General features: G+C 36.0%; 1 protein-coding gene across 14 annotated transcripts in view; it reads right to left on the reverse strand.

Moving 5' to 3' along the window:
* Positions 1-17,089, reverse strand: part of ARHGAP12 (Rho GTPase activating protein 12) — a 74,788-nt gene that overhangs the window by 30,868 nt on the left and 26,831 nt on the right. For 8 of the 14 annotated variants that reach the window (XM_051802358.1, XM_051802356.1, XM_051802355.1 and 5 more), the window contains 3 exons: positions 10,050-10,313; positions 4,587-4,727; positions 2,983-3,063 (listed from right to left, as the gene is read on the reverse strand). In XM_051802358.1, the coding sequence (XP_051658318.1) occupies positions 2,983-3,063; positions 4,587-4,727; positions 10,050-10,313 (486 nt within the window). The remainder of the gene's footprint in view (positions 1-2,982; positions 3,064-4,586; positions 4,728-10,049; positions 10,314-17,089) is intronic. The other 6 variants (XM_051802366.1, XM_051802364.1, XM_051802363.1 and 3 more) reach the window with 3 other exon arrangements.

Genomic DNA, 17,089 nt, shown 5'->3' on the forward strand with positions numbered 1-17,089 from the left:
TCTCTAACTCCCCTTTGAGCTATTTTTCATTATTTATTACATAGCTTTCCTCACTTTTTTTGTCATTTTGATAGATTAACTTTTTTAAAAACTTTAGAAATTAGAGTGTTCTCACTCCTGAGATCAATTTAATTACCCCCACCCTTAATACAGATTTCTCATTTGCTAAAGTCATAAAACTCATATTAGAAAACTAGGTTTCTGGAATAGGGCTGTAGCCCTTCTCAGCATGATTTAGGTATTGTTCATTCACTACACAGGAAATAAAAATATTTTATCATAGTGATCTGCACAGGAATGAACTTTTATTAGTTGGTTTGTTGGTTTTTTTTGTTGTTTGGCTGTTTTGAGTTTTTCTAATAACTGGCAAAAACCAACAGAATGCTGCATAGCAGAAAACTCAAAGTCTTTTGTAAGATGTAGTAGAGACCATGGTTAAAATATTATTACCCATTTTAAAGATTAATTCACTATGTTCTTCTCTTCCACTACAGAAAGCTGGGTCACACTCATCATGAGCCTTAATAGACTTTGCAGCAGTTGTCAAAGCTACTCCATCTGAAACATCAGTTTCAGCCAGGGGCATTCAGCTATTCCTAGATGTTATTTAAATTCACATGACTGGAGGGCTTTCTGTGAGACTGTCTAAAGTAATTTGTTTTGTAACTGCCCTCCCTTCCCAACATATACCCTCATAATTTTTAACACACGTACAAGAATACTGTGTTATTCCCGAGCATGTGCACATTTACAGTTAATGCTATTACCATGAAGATTTTTAATGTCACAGTATTAGCTCAGCTAGTGTGCTATTTCCAGAAACCTCTGAACCATTTTTAGTTCTAAAGAAGTTCAGATTATTAAGAACCATCTAACAAAAGGATTATCTTCTTTTTCTGGTTTAACAGCACTACATGACCTGCTATTCCATCACTTTATTTCACAAGTTTTGGAAGGCAATATTTGAGCTAAATACACTGGGATCTAAAACTGACCAAGAGTAGGGTTTTTTTCTCAGTAACTTACTTTTCATTTAAGCAAGTGTTATAACACCAAAGTGTTTCTATGGTTTTCTTTCATTACTCATGAGAGTTTTCAATATAGATTATTTTTCTTCAAAGCAGTTTTGTGGTCTGCACTGTCTTTCCAATTCATTTGTTCTAAGTACGTTTAGAGCCAGCTTCAGCAAGATCTTTGAGACTAATCTTCAATCACACTTAATTACTTACAGGAATAACATCTCCAAATATATAGCTATATAAACTAGCCAAAATCTTTTGTTGAAATATTTAATCTATTCCACAGCATTTAAAGTTAAAATCTAAGGATTTCTGGAAATACACAGGCTCTTGGATCATGAATCCAAGAGTCAACCGCTCATTTTCTTCTGTTAACCTCACATTTGCTGCCAGTCAAGATTTTCTAGTTTCAAGAAGGAATTAAAAAGTACATTCTGCCCACATGAATAATAAGAAATAATTTTCAAGGAAAATTTGTAACAGTAATATGTGATGACTTTCATATAAACAAGAACTAAAGCATATCAGATCACTAATTCCAAAACAAAGGTTATGTTTAATTCTGGAGGTGGCTGTTAATACAACAGAACTCAGATTTTTTTAGAATCACTAAAATAGCATGCACTAATAAATACTAGAATAAATCCTAATAAGACACAGGTAACAGTACTAGATTATCTTTGTGACTTATTCTAGTTGGATTAAAGGCAATTTGCTATTTAGCTCAAATCCAAACGCAATCCATTTTAATGAAAACCAGTTTCTTCCAAGTCAAAACATTCTGCATTACAGAAGTCATAGAAAGAAGTACCCAAGATATTTTTCCCCAAAATTAACTTCATTTATATATACTGAACCAATAATTGCTTCTGGTGAAACCTGGTCTATCAGATTTTCAGACGTCTAATAAATCTGATAATAAAGCAATAGCTACATATCTTATAAAACAATAGGTACAGATTATATTGTTACATTTATGCATGTTACAAAATTTAAGTTATCTACCCTCAGACTAACACAGGAGAATTCCCAAACCCAACTCAACTCTTCAGTGACTCAGATACAAATTCTTCTACTAACATAACAAAACAGCTCAGTATTTAACTTCACTCATAAACTTTAATGTAAATGTTTTCTCACAAATATTATGAAAGCACTATCTATTAAGGTTGCTCCTTTAAAAGTGAAAGTGACTTAGGACACTGATTTTTGTACTGATAAAACAATAATGAAGAAACATGCTCCTTCATACACTTATGCACACAAGTCCATGTGAAACACGATTTTTTTACTGGTCACACCTTACTATGTAGCATTGAACAAGCATCCTAATAGGAGAAAAGATGTATACAACAATATCATTATGACAATTGCCCTATAGTTTTACAAAGTGAAAATGAGAATGAAATAGTGTTAGGTACACCTTCAGACTACCAAGTGTCCCTAGATCTGTCACTTCCCTGTAAATTTCTATTTTCATTACAAAATTAATAAATACCAGAACACAATCTTGTGGAACTGTGTCATCCTCAAAGATACCACAGAACTCTGCTGAAACTTTTGTTTTTCAACAGTTGTCTTACAAGCATTTAGAAGGCTACTAAAAATAGACCAGTTTCTCAGGGACATTTTTCAGCAAAAAAAATTTCTTTTTTCCTATAAAGGTTTCCTTATCACAGCAAAATCACAGATATTATTCTGCAGCCTTGCATGAAAAGCTCAGTTCAGCAGAGATACAAGATCTCCTTTGACATCTGAATAATTACATACATCCATTTTTCATGTCCTCGAGTATATTTTTTCCTCTTCACCATCAAAAATTACACAAAAACGCAATAAACAACAAAGTGCAATATTTAAGTCCTCTTGTGGTGAATAAGTCCCATTAAAGGCCCCATAGAACATGTATTCAGGAGGAGGGGAAAGCCCCAAGTTGTTAAAGTTTCTTTTTTAGGTCACTCACCTTAGGTAACTCCCATTCTGATCGGGAACCATCAGCACTGTAGTAGTATGGTCTACCTTGTTCATCTGCATGTTTTATCCACTGCAGAAAGAAATGTGATGATACAAAATGTAATCAGAGTGACAGTTGAAACAAAATCTCTGAGACCTGAGATTTAAAGTTAATTTTTAATAAAGTGCCATCCACTTCAGCAGTGTCTAATGCACAACCTACATTAATTAACCAAGGTTAGATTGCAATGAGAACAACATCCTGAATTGGGTTCATTAATATCTTTTCTTTCTGTAACTCCTCAGAAAACAGTCCTGCAATATCATACAAGAGATTGTGATAAACAGATATTCTTTTAAGATGGCATATATCATTCTCATCACCATTACGTTCTCAATTTAAGGAGGCACAATCTTTCCATCACATTCGTGTCAGAATCTTATACATAAAATTACAAGAAGCTCAGCCAGCAACTGCTGATAATTTAAGAGATATTTGTTGAACAACTTTTAAAAAACATTAATGGGAACATGAGATGCAGTTCCTTGATAAAACACGAAGACAATATAATTCCTGTAACCTCTACAAGCAACTCCTACAATCAAAGAGGTAAACCCATGACAACTGGGACTGGTCATGCAGAAAGGAAAGAATTGTGATGAGCAAAAATCTACAAGAATATTGCAGAAAAATACGCACAGAAACACTCACAGCAAGGCTCTTGGCTCAAGCAAGTTTCACAAAATCATCTTCCAATAAAATGTGATAAGAAACACTGTTCTCTATCAATCCCAGTGCAATTTAAAAAAATGTCAGCATATTTGCTAAAACAGAGATATGCTCTCTACAGATGTTTATCAGAAACAGATTAAACAGAATAAAATTCAAAAATTGAGATAAAACTCAATTATTTAAAAACTTCTTGCAAATAAAACTTGCATACTTCAACTGGAGAAGAGGTGGTGCTATAATACGATTAAAAACAAAATGCAACTTCAGTCAACAATTAGAAAAATGGACTGCTTTGCAAATATAGGCAACTACTGTTCGTTATCCTATGTGGGAGAACTTCTTATGACATGCCCAGAATAACAGTAAGTTGTCTGTAGCAATTAGACAATAAGAATAGAGCACAAATATGCTGATAAGGCTGTAGTTTAATTACAAAGTTTGTCTAAATCTGAAAGCAGTATCGGAAATATCTGATAAAGGAAATCATGAAACTGATAAAGTTGTATTATATTATATTCAGTTCAAAACCATCCTGACTGGAAGGTCTATGTAGACAAGAGCAGCTCTGAAAGGACAGCAAGAAGTTCATTCTTGAAGTACAACCAGGAGGATGGGGGAGGGTGGAAATTACAACTACTATACATAATATGTTCATTTAATAACATCTAATACGCAACTGGAAATAAGAAAACTTTTTAGATAGCAAAGAACATACATACAAAAAAAAGTCAGTTCAGTTGCTAAAGTTTCATGCATATTTAAGAAAACAAAAGGAGATACTCCTGAGGAATGTTTTTCACTTTTGGAAATGCAGATTTCATTTCTAGAAGTGAACTAGTGGAAAAGATTTAGAACACGTGATGAGAAGAAAGAAAAAGTACCTTTTCATTAGTATAGTCATTGGTATATAGGGTTTGACCATGTTCATCCAACTCTTCTGACCAACCCTTTGGAGGAGAACCATACTGACTATCTGACTGGCTGTAACAAGAACTGTGGTCGTTTTCTTCTGATGAAAGATGCTACAAGTAGTCAGAAACATATAAGGCAGTTTTGAGAATGAAAGTGCTTTAAAATCTGAAAGATCAAAGATTATTTGACTAGAAAGAGAATAGTAATGAATTCAGGGAGTTCACATTTTATATCTTACATCAGAGAATGAGATGCATTTTCACAGTACAGACAATTCAAAGTATATTCAGAACAACTGGTTTATACTGATCCATCTTTTTTTTTATTTCCACTATACCGAGTTTCATCTACTCAAATTTAAACTCCAGGGTTCTTTGCTTATCTAAATCTTATTCCTACAAATTAACATTACTGAATGATGAAGAGAGTTGGCTTTAGTAATCTGCATTGCCTCAAAAAACCTGGGATACCTGCTAACTTGGTTTTCTGGAATATCACAACTTTCATACCTAAATCCTTTCTTGTTTTTCAAATACATTTGGAAACACAATTATCATTAAGGACAACTTGAAACTCCAGTTGCACCTTTTTATGCCCCCACACTTCACAGTACTTGAGCCATTCATCCTAAAATACCAGGAATTTCCACTGTCCTTTTTTCAACTCTTACACCTGTGACAAAGAGCAATGCAAAAGCAAGGCTTTCTACCAGACATAGCTAGTTGAGATGCAAAATTTATTCTCTGAAGATAGAAGTGAATTATAACGTGTGGAACAAGTTTGACGTGTGCAATACAGAAAAAAGATTTTGCACACACGTCAAATAATTTCTGTTCCCTGTAAACCTTGTTCGTCTCCTTGCTAATGTATTGTAGTCTTAGTCTAAGCATCCATTCCGTGCATCAAAAAAAAATCTCTTTGTTTTCATCTCCCATAATATCTCTATGCCATGGTCTCCTGAGGAATTCAATGTAGATTGCCTTTCACAGTGTCTTGGATCCTCAGCTGGCAGGAGGCATTAACACTTCAGAGGGAACATCCTGCTACTCAGAAACTACAGCAGTAAAATACTGACTACTGTTCAGTAACACTAGCATAAGAGTTTTGAGAAAAACTGTAAGGAGAGGACTGCAGGAGAACAACAGGATTTCAGTTTTAAATAGGAAAAAACCTCTCCTAAAAACTTAAATCTTACAAAAAAATATTCAGTTATCAGAAATGGTTTTTAAAAGTCAGTGGGTTTAGAGACTACACATTTAGTGACATTTCCAAATCATTACTACACAGGTTTTTGGTGTTACTTTTCTGAGTACCTTACCACTTGTGTGACAAACTCCCTCCACTGACACGAGCCAGCTTAACAAGCACAGCAAAACCCATAGGAAATTTTCAGATCATTAATAAAGGAACATGAAAAAATTTAAGTGTCCTCCACAGTTACAGAATGTGAGCATGTAAACTATGGATTAACCAACGCTACCTCTCTTGCACGGGGGATAATGAGAAATTCTGATGTGCCAATTTCTAACCACTATGGGGAGTCTTCAGTCCCATTTTTATACTTGCAGAATTAAGACTGAGGAGTTGCTGATATTGGCCCCACTTGAACTACTGTTTTATAAGATAACTATATTGTATATATGGGTAGAATGAGCTCGCTAGCCTTCTGGCAGTCATCCTAGGAGAAAGACAACTCTAATTCCAAACCCAGGTAGATGGAGCTCGCTTAGCCCTGTAAGGCCATCCATCTAAGAGAAGGTCACTCTAATTAAACCTATGTCCTAAGGATCTCGCTGCCACCATCCAAGCTCACTTGGCCCTGGCAGATGAACCTTAGGGTTAAAGGGTGGATCCAGTTCTGCGCATGCTTCGTCTCACCTAAAAAATCCACTGGGCAGGCTCAAAGGTGAATGAATGATATTGTATACATGTATTTTGTTTACCTTGTTTTAATGGTTAAATATTAATTGCACTGACATATGGTTAAAGTAGTAGACTTTGGACATTTTTATTATTACTATCAGCTGGGATTGTAATAAGATATTGCACTTGTATTTGCCTCTTCGAGCAACTCCTGATACTGAAGAAACACCCTACACATGTAAAACTAAACAGAAGACCTAAAAACAAAAATTCTCCTACAAAAATCACTGCTGTTCAGAAAGAATGACTGTTAATGTGTCTATCTGTAAGGCATCCATACAATGATATTTAGATGCTTCAAGGTTTAACTCATGTCCTGTACCTTTGCAGATCTAAAGTTCAACAGAATTCCTGAGCTGTTACAAAGCTTGCCAAGCCAAGGCATTCCTTGTCGCTCAGCTAGCAGGAACAACTGCTAGAGCTGCATCGACAGGGGTTAGAGAATGCTGGCCAAACCACATTCAACAGCTTTCAATTTCACTTTCAACACTTTTTCTGTATTAATTGCCTATATGCTTTTGCTTTTTAAGTATGATCCATGCTTTTTTCCCCAGAGTCCCATCCCCAACTATACTACACCACACTTAAATAAAGCCATCTTAAGCAGACAATTGCCCAACCTTTCACCTTGTAAGAAACTTGCTGTGACACTAAAGGGAATTACTGAAAAGGTCCCCCACATTATCACTTCTTTGCTCTTTTCCATTTACATGGAAAATTCTTGGGGGTGGTGACCAGTTCATCACCATGCATTTAATAGGAACAATTACTGTCTCTCTTCTATCACTTAACTAGTCTAATTTTTAAAGTCACTACTACTTCTAAAAGTGAAAATAATAAAGAACACTAACTAAAGAAGCTAGCATCCCTATATTCCCATTTGTTTGTTTTGGAAAAAAAAACCAAGGAATGAAATTGCACCTTGGTCATATGTTTTAAATGTAGTTTTGAATTTAAATGAAATTCCTTTGCTTTTCTACAGCTTGTTGGGTAATTTATTGATGTCTGCTTCACGTTATGGTCTCCTAGCTGGGTATTAGAGGTTTGCCTTTCTCTGATATGGTGACATTCTCATTCCTTTTACAGTCCAACTTAATTAAATCACTTCGCTTGACAAATTTCTCCCAGTTACTGTTAAACACTCCTTCCTCAAATATATTAGAAAGTCACTACCTCTAATACATTTCATCTGCAATTCCAAAATCTTATACATTTTCCTAGAGGCCCTGTCGATAGGACTTCACTGCTTTCCCACACCCCATCCATATAACATATAACAACCATAAAACTGTCATAAGCTACAACTGTTTGTGCCATGTCTGTTACCAACTTCTTTGACAAATTAGGTGCAATTCTGTCCCTTCTTAATTAGCCAATAAAATTCAATTTCCTAACCATAAAGTTCTAAGACTGACTACAAACTATTTCATGTTCTAACATATTACACATATATTAGAATATGTGATCATTCAAAGTTCTCATTTTTACATCACCTTGACATTTTGCTACCTAATATGATACAAGCTCCTCTGAGGACAAACCAGTAAAGATACAACTAGGATTTTACCTTCCTGCATGTGCTCTTTTATCACTAAATGAGCCTAACTCAGACTAGTGTAAAAAACAACTTAACTTTATTATAATAAATTAAATCTAGTTTTACTAATTATTTGGACATATTTGCTCTAATTCTTCACAATCAGACAAAATTTGGGATGCCCTATATTTTACTGTAGCTTAGGCTTGGATCTCAACCTTTACTCTGTTTTTTTAAGTACTTTTGACCAAATCTTAAGTTTTGGTCAAAAACAAAAAGGAACACAAACAGTGGAGTGTGATGTACAATCTCAAATGCAGAACAGAAAAGGTAAGTGGGAGGAAAGGAGATCTAAAAAAAACCAAAAAAACAAACAAAAAACCCAGCTTCAAAATCAACACATGACTGCTGGTAAGTGGATTGAGATGACTTTGCAACACATATCTTCCTAGACTCAAACTTTGATAATCCATTCAAGACACAAATTACTTAAGGAGCTTATGCTACTGGAAATACAAATTAGTGTCTAGTTAAAAATCAAAACATGTATTATCATCCACTGGTCTCACAGAGACTGAAAACTTGATAGATATAACGGTCTGAAGGCCAATCTGTGATACCTCAAGCATCACAAATAAACAGAAGAATTGAGCTGAAAGATGTTATGGGCAATAAAAAAAAATAATTAACAAAATCAAGCATTCTGTAGACGCAACCATGTGATGAAGTCATGGTACAGAGGTATGAGGAAGAATCAAAGGAATCACTTGCAGATGGGAAGGGAGAAAGAATTCTTACAAGACCTTCCATGAAAAGAAGGAAGAATGATGGCAATGAGAAAACCAGTTACATTTACTACAAGGAGAATTACTACTCAAAAAAGTAATCACCTTATCCAGACTAAAATCAGAATCTTATCCAGCAAAAGGACAGTCAATGATAAATTAACAGACCATCACCAGAGATATCAAAGGGAAAGGCACCAACATTTCACCTGTTTATCTGTTGCTGCAATTAGCCTGTGGCAAGAGAATTTGGCTATTTAAATGCTTGAGGATGTCGTGGCTGCTATGAAGACCATTGCCAAAGGCAATGAAAGGTTTCCTTTTTCTCTTTCTCTCCTGTTTCTGTTACTACTGTTCCAGGGGTAGACTTCTACGACAGGCTTCCAGCAACCAAAAACTTTTGATCAGTCCACAATTGGGAGATACATATATATATAAACTATATATGCTATATATAGTTTATATAAATATATTGGCCCAGGAAAAAAATCCACTTAAACTATATATATTTGAAAAGGGTATATAAAAATGAAGTGTGTAGAAGATTTCTTGAGAAGTATTTGCTTTTTCTTTCAATCAGGAAACTGGTTAACCTAAGTACTGTTTGAACACAAGACCACTATTTTAAGCATATTTAAATAGTAATATACATCTCACAACTATTCCTTTGCTTAATCTGAACCATTGCAGTTCAGATAAACAGACATCACTGTCTGGCTTTCCCTACCAACTGGCTGCACAGAATAAATTGACACCTCAAATATTATCCCAAATTATCTTTTAACACAAATAACTTCACAGTAAGCTTCAGCTCTCTTAAGCAAGGTTGGCAGTAAAGCTTTCCCAAAAGCAAAATGTTTATATAATGAAAAGAAATCCATTGATATATCTAAAAAAGATGTTTATGGTCTGAAGATAATCTAGTCAAAACCTGCAATACCTGCTGAGGAGCTGTTTTTACAGGCATTTTTACAACTTAGTACTCTTGTACACAGTTCATGTACACATTCTTGTACACAAAAGTAACTGAAGAGTGAAACTGTTGACTACTTCATACCAAGACACATAACAAAAAAGAGAAACTAAGACACTCCTTGACACCTTGAAACTCAGAGATACCAAATTCCACAACAAAAGAGCATTCATATGCATTACAATCTCAAGCTTGTGATCTCAGAAGGAACTACCTCATGATCTGCATGGCTCTGGGAATCCCCTTTATTAATGCTTGCATCTCGGGCCCACCGCGGAGGTTTCCAGGTTCGCTCCTGTGATCCTCTGTTGTAGTAATAACAGCGTCCTGTCGTATCTTTATGGGTTTCCCATTCCCCATTTATTTGGACCGGAGCACTTGTAGGTAGTGGTGGAAGTGCAGACTGAGATATTTTCAGTTCTTGTAAATTAGCATAAACTGGTGAATCAGGCCTCCCTTGGCTTGGTGGAGTAGTTGGCTATTGAGAGAAGAAATGTACTGTTAAAGAGCAAATGAATTTTTGAATGCTCCCTTACAAATCAGAATACAGCAGCAAAACAAACCAACAAACTCCTCTTTTTGTTGTTAAGTACAAAAGCACAAAGAACAGCCACAAGATGCTGGGGCGGGAGAACATTAGATTGTTAATTCTAAGGTAGATATCACAAGTTCTCTTTACTTAATGCTGAACCAATTTCTCAGCATTTTTCCAGATGACAGCTGATAATTATGTCTTAAAGTGGATTTGAAATACACTGGAGTCATCATCAAAAAATTGTATGCTTGCCTTGCTGGAAAACTTCAGCTTTACAGTTCAAGTATTGCTTAGAAACTGTAAGTAAAGTGATCTTGTTCAAAAAAAACTAAAAACGTAGCATTTCTCAGATGCCACTTGTTAGGCAAAGATTGTTCCTCAACCTTTCCTCCTCACTGCTAATAAAATGATGGTGAATGTTAAGTAGCACTTTTATTTTCTCAGCACGATCTAAACAGGAAGCTCAGCTGGAAAGATGAGCGCAATGTTGTGACTAAGAAACTCTGAAAAACACCTGGACAGTTTACCTGTATGCCTTTCCAAACAGATGCTTATTTAAAAATATTTTAGGCAACACTACCAAATGTTTTGATTACTGCTCTCTTCTTGTAGAAATTAAGTGGATGTTCTTACCCACCTGATATACATGCACAAAAGAAGAACAACAAATACCTACATTGACAATTTCTCATTAATAAATAACTTTATAACATAACAGCCAGCAGAAATCATGGTTAGAAGTCCACAGCACTTTCTGAAACCATGAGTACTTTTAAATAAGCCACTAAGGTGCTTAGGAGAGAAATAAAGTTTCAGATGTTCAAATTTTAAAGTATAATACAAACATGCAATTCAGAATTCAAGAGCATGTGTTTTCACAAGAGCTGTGATTATAAAATCGTGAAAGCAGATAATTATTAAACCAAATTGAAGAGTTTCTTGGTAATGCAATAGCATCTCCGTACTTTGGGGCACATTATTTAGGCACTCTAAAGGAACAAACTATATAATTCATACCATCCCCTTGGTTTGAATTGAGAAGCTTTGCTGTAGGCAAGTCCTTGTGCCTCTTGTTGCTAATGCATTATAAAAGATCTTTTATAAAATACTTTTAAACATTAAAATCATAAGATGCTAATCTAGGCCACATCTAATCATAAATTATCAGGGTTTGCTCAGGCAAGACAGCTTATCATACCACACAATCAGATATAAACTGATTGCACCACAGCTAGAACCAAATATGGGCAATATCCACAACCAAAGGGGGAAACAGCTAGAGAGGAACTTAATGAGATTATAACGGGTATGGACTTGTTTTGCATGCCTTTAAAAGAGAAAACACAGCTTACTAGATATAGCAAGTACAGTACATTTAAGGCAAACCACAAGTGCTTAAAAAAAAAAAAAAATGCAGCACTGGCAAAAACAGAGACCCAAAACTAATTAGTACCCTCCTCTACCTAATTCAAACGAAAAATCTGTTAAAAAACTTGATGAACAGTAAAAGACTATTTTTCTACTATCCAGGTCACACATGCCTGCCTTTTTTTTTCTTGTTTTTTTTTTTTTTTTTTTTTTTTTTATGTGAGGAGGGTAGAATGGCTGCCTTTGGTAGAGTTGATCTTGAGAGCACTGACAGCATAAAGAGCGCTACTATGAACAAAGCATCATCCTTCAGGGACGATCCTCGATTTCCCAGGATGCTGGGGCAGAAACCTAGATGTCTCCTCATGCAAGACTGCAGTTCCTGCTCTGGTTTCCCAATAGCCTGCAGAGCTGCATTTCCCGTGTAAATCATCCTGCCACACAACCACAGGGCTTGTCATTGAAATGACACCACACACCTGCACCACGGAGCACACAAACCTTCCGCTGCTTCCCCTGTTTCAAGGAAGTGGCACCTCTAAGCACCCTGGCTGCTGCAGTGGGAGGCTGGTGGCTTGCACAACTCTCACCTCCTCCTGAAACTCCTCTTCCACAAAAGACAAAAAGAAGGCTTTCTGTCTGGACCGCACTTGCCAGTTGCTTTTTTTGTTTTAATTGGATGCCATCATTAAAAGAACAGTTCTGTGTATTAATAAAAGTGTTTTCTATATAGGCTGTGACACAGAATGCTTGGTATAGTTTTAGGAACGTTTTCTCAAGTAGCACATAGGAACACAACCAGCACAACTCCAGATGAAATTGCAGGATGTGGATGTGCTAAGCCAATCCTGGGAGCTCACAGCCAGTGTACTGCCACACGACTCCAGCAGCATATTAGTGATGTTTAAAACAGTAACATGATATGAAAGTATAATAAGGGATTTTCTTCTGAATGCTTAGTGCTTCCAAACTCAATATACCAACTTCTGATTTTCAAGGAAAAGTCAGAATTTTTGTCCTAAGCAACAAGACAATCCAGTCAATCCTCCAGCTACTTTCATTCCCTATTGTTCTCTCTTCTGACAGACTTTTAAGGGAGAATTGCAAGATTTTTGAAAGGCCCTTGGAAGTTACTCCTTTCAGCAAAGAATTTAAAAAAAAAAAAAAAGCAAAACCACCAATCTGAAAACAACACATAGTTTAAGTACATTTTGAGAGATACAACTTTATCAGGAACTATTTTAAATAACCACGTAGCACACAACAATACTTCCTCATACGTCAAGCCATGTGATGAGATTTGTTGTTGTGTCTACAATTACGCTCAGTTCAACAGCACCCAACCTTATCAAGGCCAATTTTGTCAAGAATTTCTTATTTATTGATAAGAAAAATAGCTTTTAGAAAGTTCGAAGTTTTCTGAAATTAACTTTAGTGTACTTTCTATGCCAGTGTTGGCAGGAAGGTCAATCTCCCCCTCGCCCCCACCTCCCCACGTTTGGAAGGGAGTCCTGGAGAGGCAGGTCCCAGTAGATGTCCCTGTAGAGCTCCAGGGCCCTGCATCACCTCCCCCTTTCCTTTCGGATGACCATTTTTTGAGTTCAAGACTGTGTTCTGCAAAAACATTTAATAGTTCCAAGCCAAAAAGTGGATTAATTTAACTGTATTCCTTTCATTTACCTAAACCATTACTCACTGCCAATATATAAATCCAAATAGACAAAGCATTACCTAGATCAAAATAGTTTCTGACCACTTCCATGGCTGTTTTCCCAAAACCAGACATACGCAGTTAAGGGAAACTTAAATATATGCTAAACACTAAGCAAGACTTCCAGCTAGAACTTCACCCCCCGAGGTTCTTTTTTGCACTAACAAACTCTGAATGCTCATAAACATGGAATTAAATCTGCCAAAAGAGATTCTTTGTCTTCTCACTATCAGAATCACAAGAACACGTCCTTCAACGTGCCCATGCACGCACACACAAAATGACTTATACTCCAAACATTTCAACATTCATTTGCTATTTGGTATGGATTTCAGACTTTTTCATGTTGCTTTCTTCTAAGAACAGTGAAGCACTCTTGCTAGAAAAGTGATAAAGAAAAATTAGAAAACAGAAATACTTCTATGACACTACAACACGAATGAAAGTTGTACACCCCATTAAGCAATCTGGCAACTTCAAGAACATAAGGACCTCTCCCAGAGCTCAGCAATGCTCTGTATTATTATACTATAGAAATCTGCCACGTTTAACTTCGGTCTCTCAGAAAAGTCTGCTAGCACTAAATCCTCGCAAATTGATAAGTAAAAGAGTTTCATGCAAGCAGGACAAAGTTTCTGGGATCAACACACAGCATTCTTCAAACAGAGACTGCACACAGAGCATTTTCAGAACACAGATTTTCTACTGGCACAGTAGGAAGCAGATACGTGCCTTTAAATAAAACAACCTGTTAATCATTCATGAATGAACAGTCAACATTTTCAACAAAGGCCACAGATATGCTATCAGGCCTCTGAAAACCTGAGCTCAGTGCAATGAAAAGCAAACCTTCTTCAAAACATACTTTTCGTTACCAAAATGCTTATCAGCTTCACAGAGGTTACCTTAAATTTTAATGTTACCTTATACAAATGGCTTTTTTCAGATGGCAGTATTTATTTAAGCATTCAAAATTAAAGTAAACTAAAAAAAAAAAAAATTCAGTGGACTTAAGCAGGGTAAGTCTTCAGTTCTGGGAGAAAAAGAGAAGTATAGATGTCTTCCCTAACCAGCACCTGAAAATGCTTTTGGCTTATTTAAAGGTAAATCTCAATACTCTTTATGAAGTTACGAGTAACAGATTGTCCATACTCATTCGAAAGAAGAGCATTATACTGAAGGAGAGCAAGGGAATACTGTCTCTTCGCAGCAGCAAGCTGAAGAAAGGAGAACAGGCACATCCCTCAGCATCCCGAGCCAGGGAATGAAGCATCCGAGTTCCCTCAACAACTGAGCTTCTTGCCAAGGAATTGCCGCTGTCCTTTTACGAAGCCCTGGGACTTCAATACCAGCTTTATTCAACAGAAGTGATACAAAAGAAATCTCAAAAACTCTACAGTTTCATTTTCACAAAGTGACATCTTCAGCTGGAATAATTAGCTCATCTTCTCCTTCCTTTTCTGCCCTTGGCTTATGTTTTTACAAACATGTTCTGGACTCTATTTTCTTTCTAACAGATACAGGCATATTTAACGTTTATTGTAATACCCAAAAATCCATGAGGAAGATTTTTCAGCAAGTCCTCTACTGCCTCAGAAGTGACAACAGCAAGCTAATTTAACAAGTCAAATTGAAATGGGAACCCAAACAATTTTTTATGCACTAACCTTCTCCAACTTTAGCTGGATAATTCACTCTGTAAGTCTAAGGAACACATAAAACAATGACAGTAAATATAAGCCTGTTAATAGTTGACTATAAATTTCATATAAGCTCTAGCAATGCAAATGTTATTTAACAGCATTGAAATTCTTGTGGTGTTCAGTTGATTTGCCATTATAAAGTGGTAAGCAAAAATATGACATTATAAAACAATACAGAACTAAAATCATCCCATACAAGTAATTCAAATATATCTGCCTAATAACGGCCATTCAACAGTTAAATTTTCTAAGTGTCCCATTTAAAAACTAAGCAGATAGACTCCAAGTAATTTTTTTTAATGGTTAGCCAGTAAATTTCCATCAGCCTGGAAACAATTAAGCATCTGATTCACCTTCGCTACTTTTATCTTTCAGTAAATTTTGCATTTGGCTTGCACTGAATTATAGACTGAGATATTACCCCTTCTATTACTGGAAATAGCTGCATACAATTAATTTTTATATATACCTCTATTAATATTTTGGTTTATGAAACCAGATTATGAAACAAAAAGTCTTAGTACATAGGGCATGAGAGTCTGCCAGAATGTGCTGGTGTTATTTCAGCCATTTGAGTTCCCTTCTGTTTTAGCTCTCTCATAAGACATACACAAAAAAAAAAAAAAAAACCAAAAAAAAAAACAAAAAAAAACAAAACAAGGTTGACAAAAATATAAAATCTTTTTCTAGTGCTGCTGTAAGGCCTTATCAATACCTAAATGCATAGCAAAAAGCCTCTCAAACTAAATACATTCCCTTTCCTCAGTAACCCAAAAGAAGTGACTTATTTTCATACTAGTCAAGACAATGATTTATTTAATTGTACTATAAAATCCTGCAGCACAAAAAGCCAAGAGGTGGCTGCTTCTGGCACATTTACAAGCACTTGGGAACAGAAATGGAAACTGGCTGCAGCAGCAGGAGGGCTCTCTGGTACCACACAGCCTGCCACAGGAGGAAGCACTTGGCTGAGCCTCAGAGTACCAGGGACCACTCCCAGGTCATTCATTGTAAGTGACCGATCAAACAAAGTTGATGGAAAACCTTTTTTCCTGCATGCTGTGCAGATTTCCCATTCACATTTCTGCAGTTGTTCACTGCATGAGCAAACTATTACATAGGAACTTCGGAAATTTATAGCAATAAAAGAAAGTATATTGAAGGATTGCAACAGTGATGTCAAATATTTTAAAAAACGGAAATAAGACCTTACAATGGGATCCTTTGTAAAACATGCACAAAGATGACAGTGTTTACCCTACTTGTACTTTGCCACTTGCACAATCTAGCTTCTCCCTTCCATGAAAAAGCTTTTGTCCAAGGATATAGACAAAGCTGCTTTTCCTATAGTAGAAAATTTCAATACCATATGAAACACTTTACGTCATACACGCTTACACAGCAAGCTTACCCTGATTTGGAAAGAGTGGCCAAATTTAACAATGTTGAAAAGTCAGACAGCAAACTTCCTTCCCTCCTTTTTCACCCTGTCCACTTCACCAGATAAAACACTGATACTTTCAACACACATAATGTAGTATTTGAAGTCTAAATCAGAAATTTAGTCAGCATCTTGAATCTGGATGTGCCATGCAGAAGGAGATTTACACATTTAGTTTTCCTCCACTTTCATGGAAGTTCATTTCAGGTTGGTTCTCTAATAAGGATGTTTCAACAACGCCAGCAGAAACAACAAGTTTATTCTGCATTTTAGTTCAACTGCTGACAATTCGTCAGCTCTGTGAAACCTGTAGTACGTTTTTGAGTGCAGATTTGTGAAGAATAAAGCTGTTGGGAATAATTTGTGATGTCTCTCAAGGATAATTTGCTATAAAAACCAAGACAGCACACTAAGAAAACATAAGAAAAGCCTAGCTTGCTTTCTCCATTGGGAAGTTGTCCTGTAATATGCCAATAGATACTGCTTTTCAGACAGG

This window comes from Manacus candei, unplaced genomic scaffold (assembly GCF_025592945.1).
Source record: "Manacus candei isolate 608988 ecotype Guabito, Panama unplaced genomic scaffold, ASM2559294v1 h1tg000056l, whole genome shotgun sequence".
In the NCBI taxonomy this organism is placed as follows: domain Eukaryota; kingdom Metazoa; phylum Chordata; class Aves; order Passeriformes; family Pipridae; genus Manacus; species Manacus candei.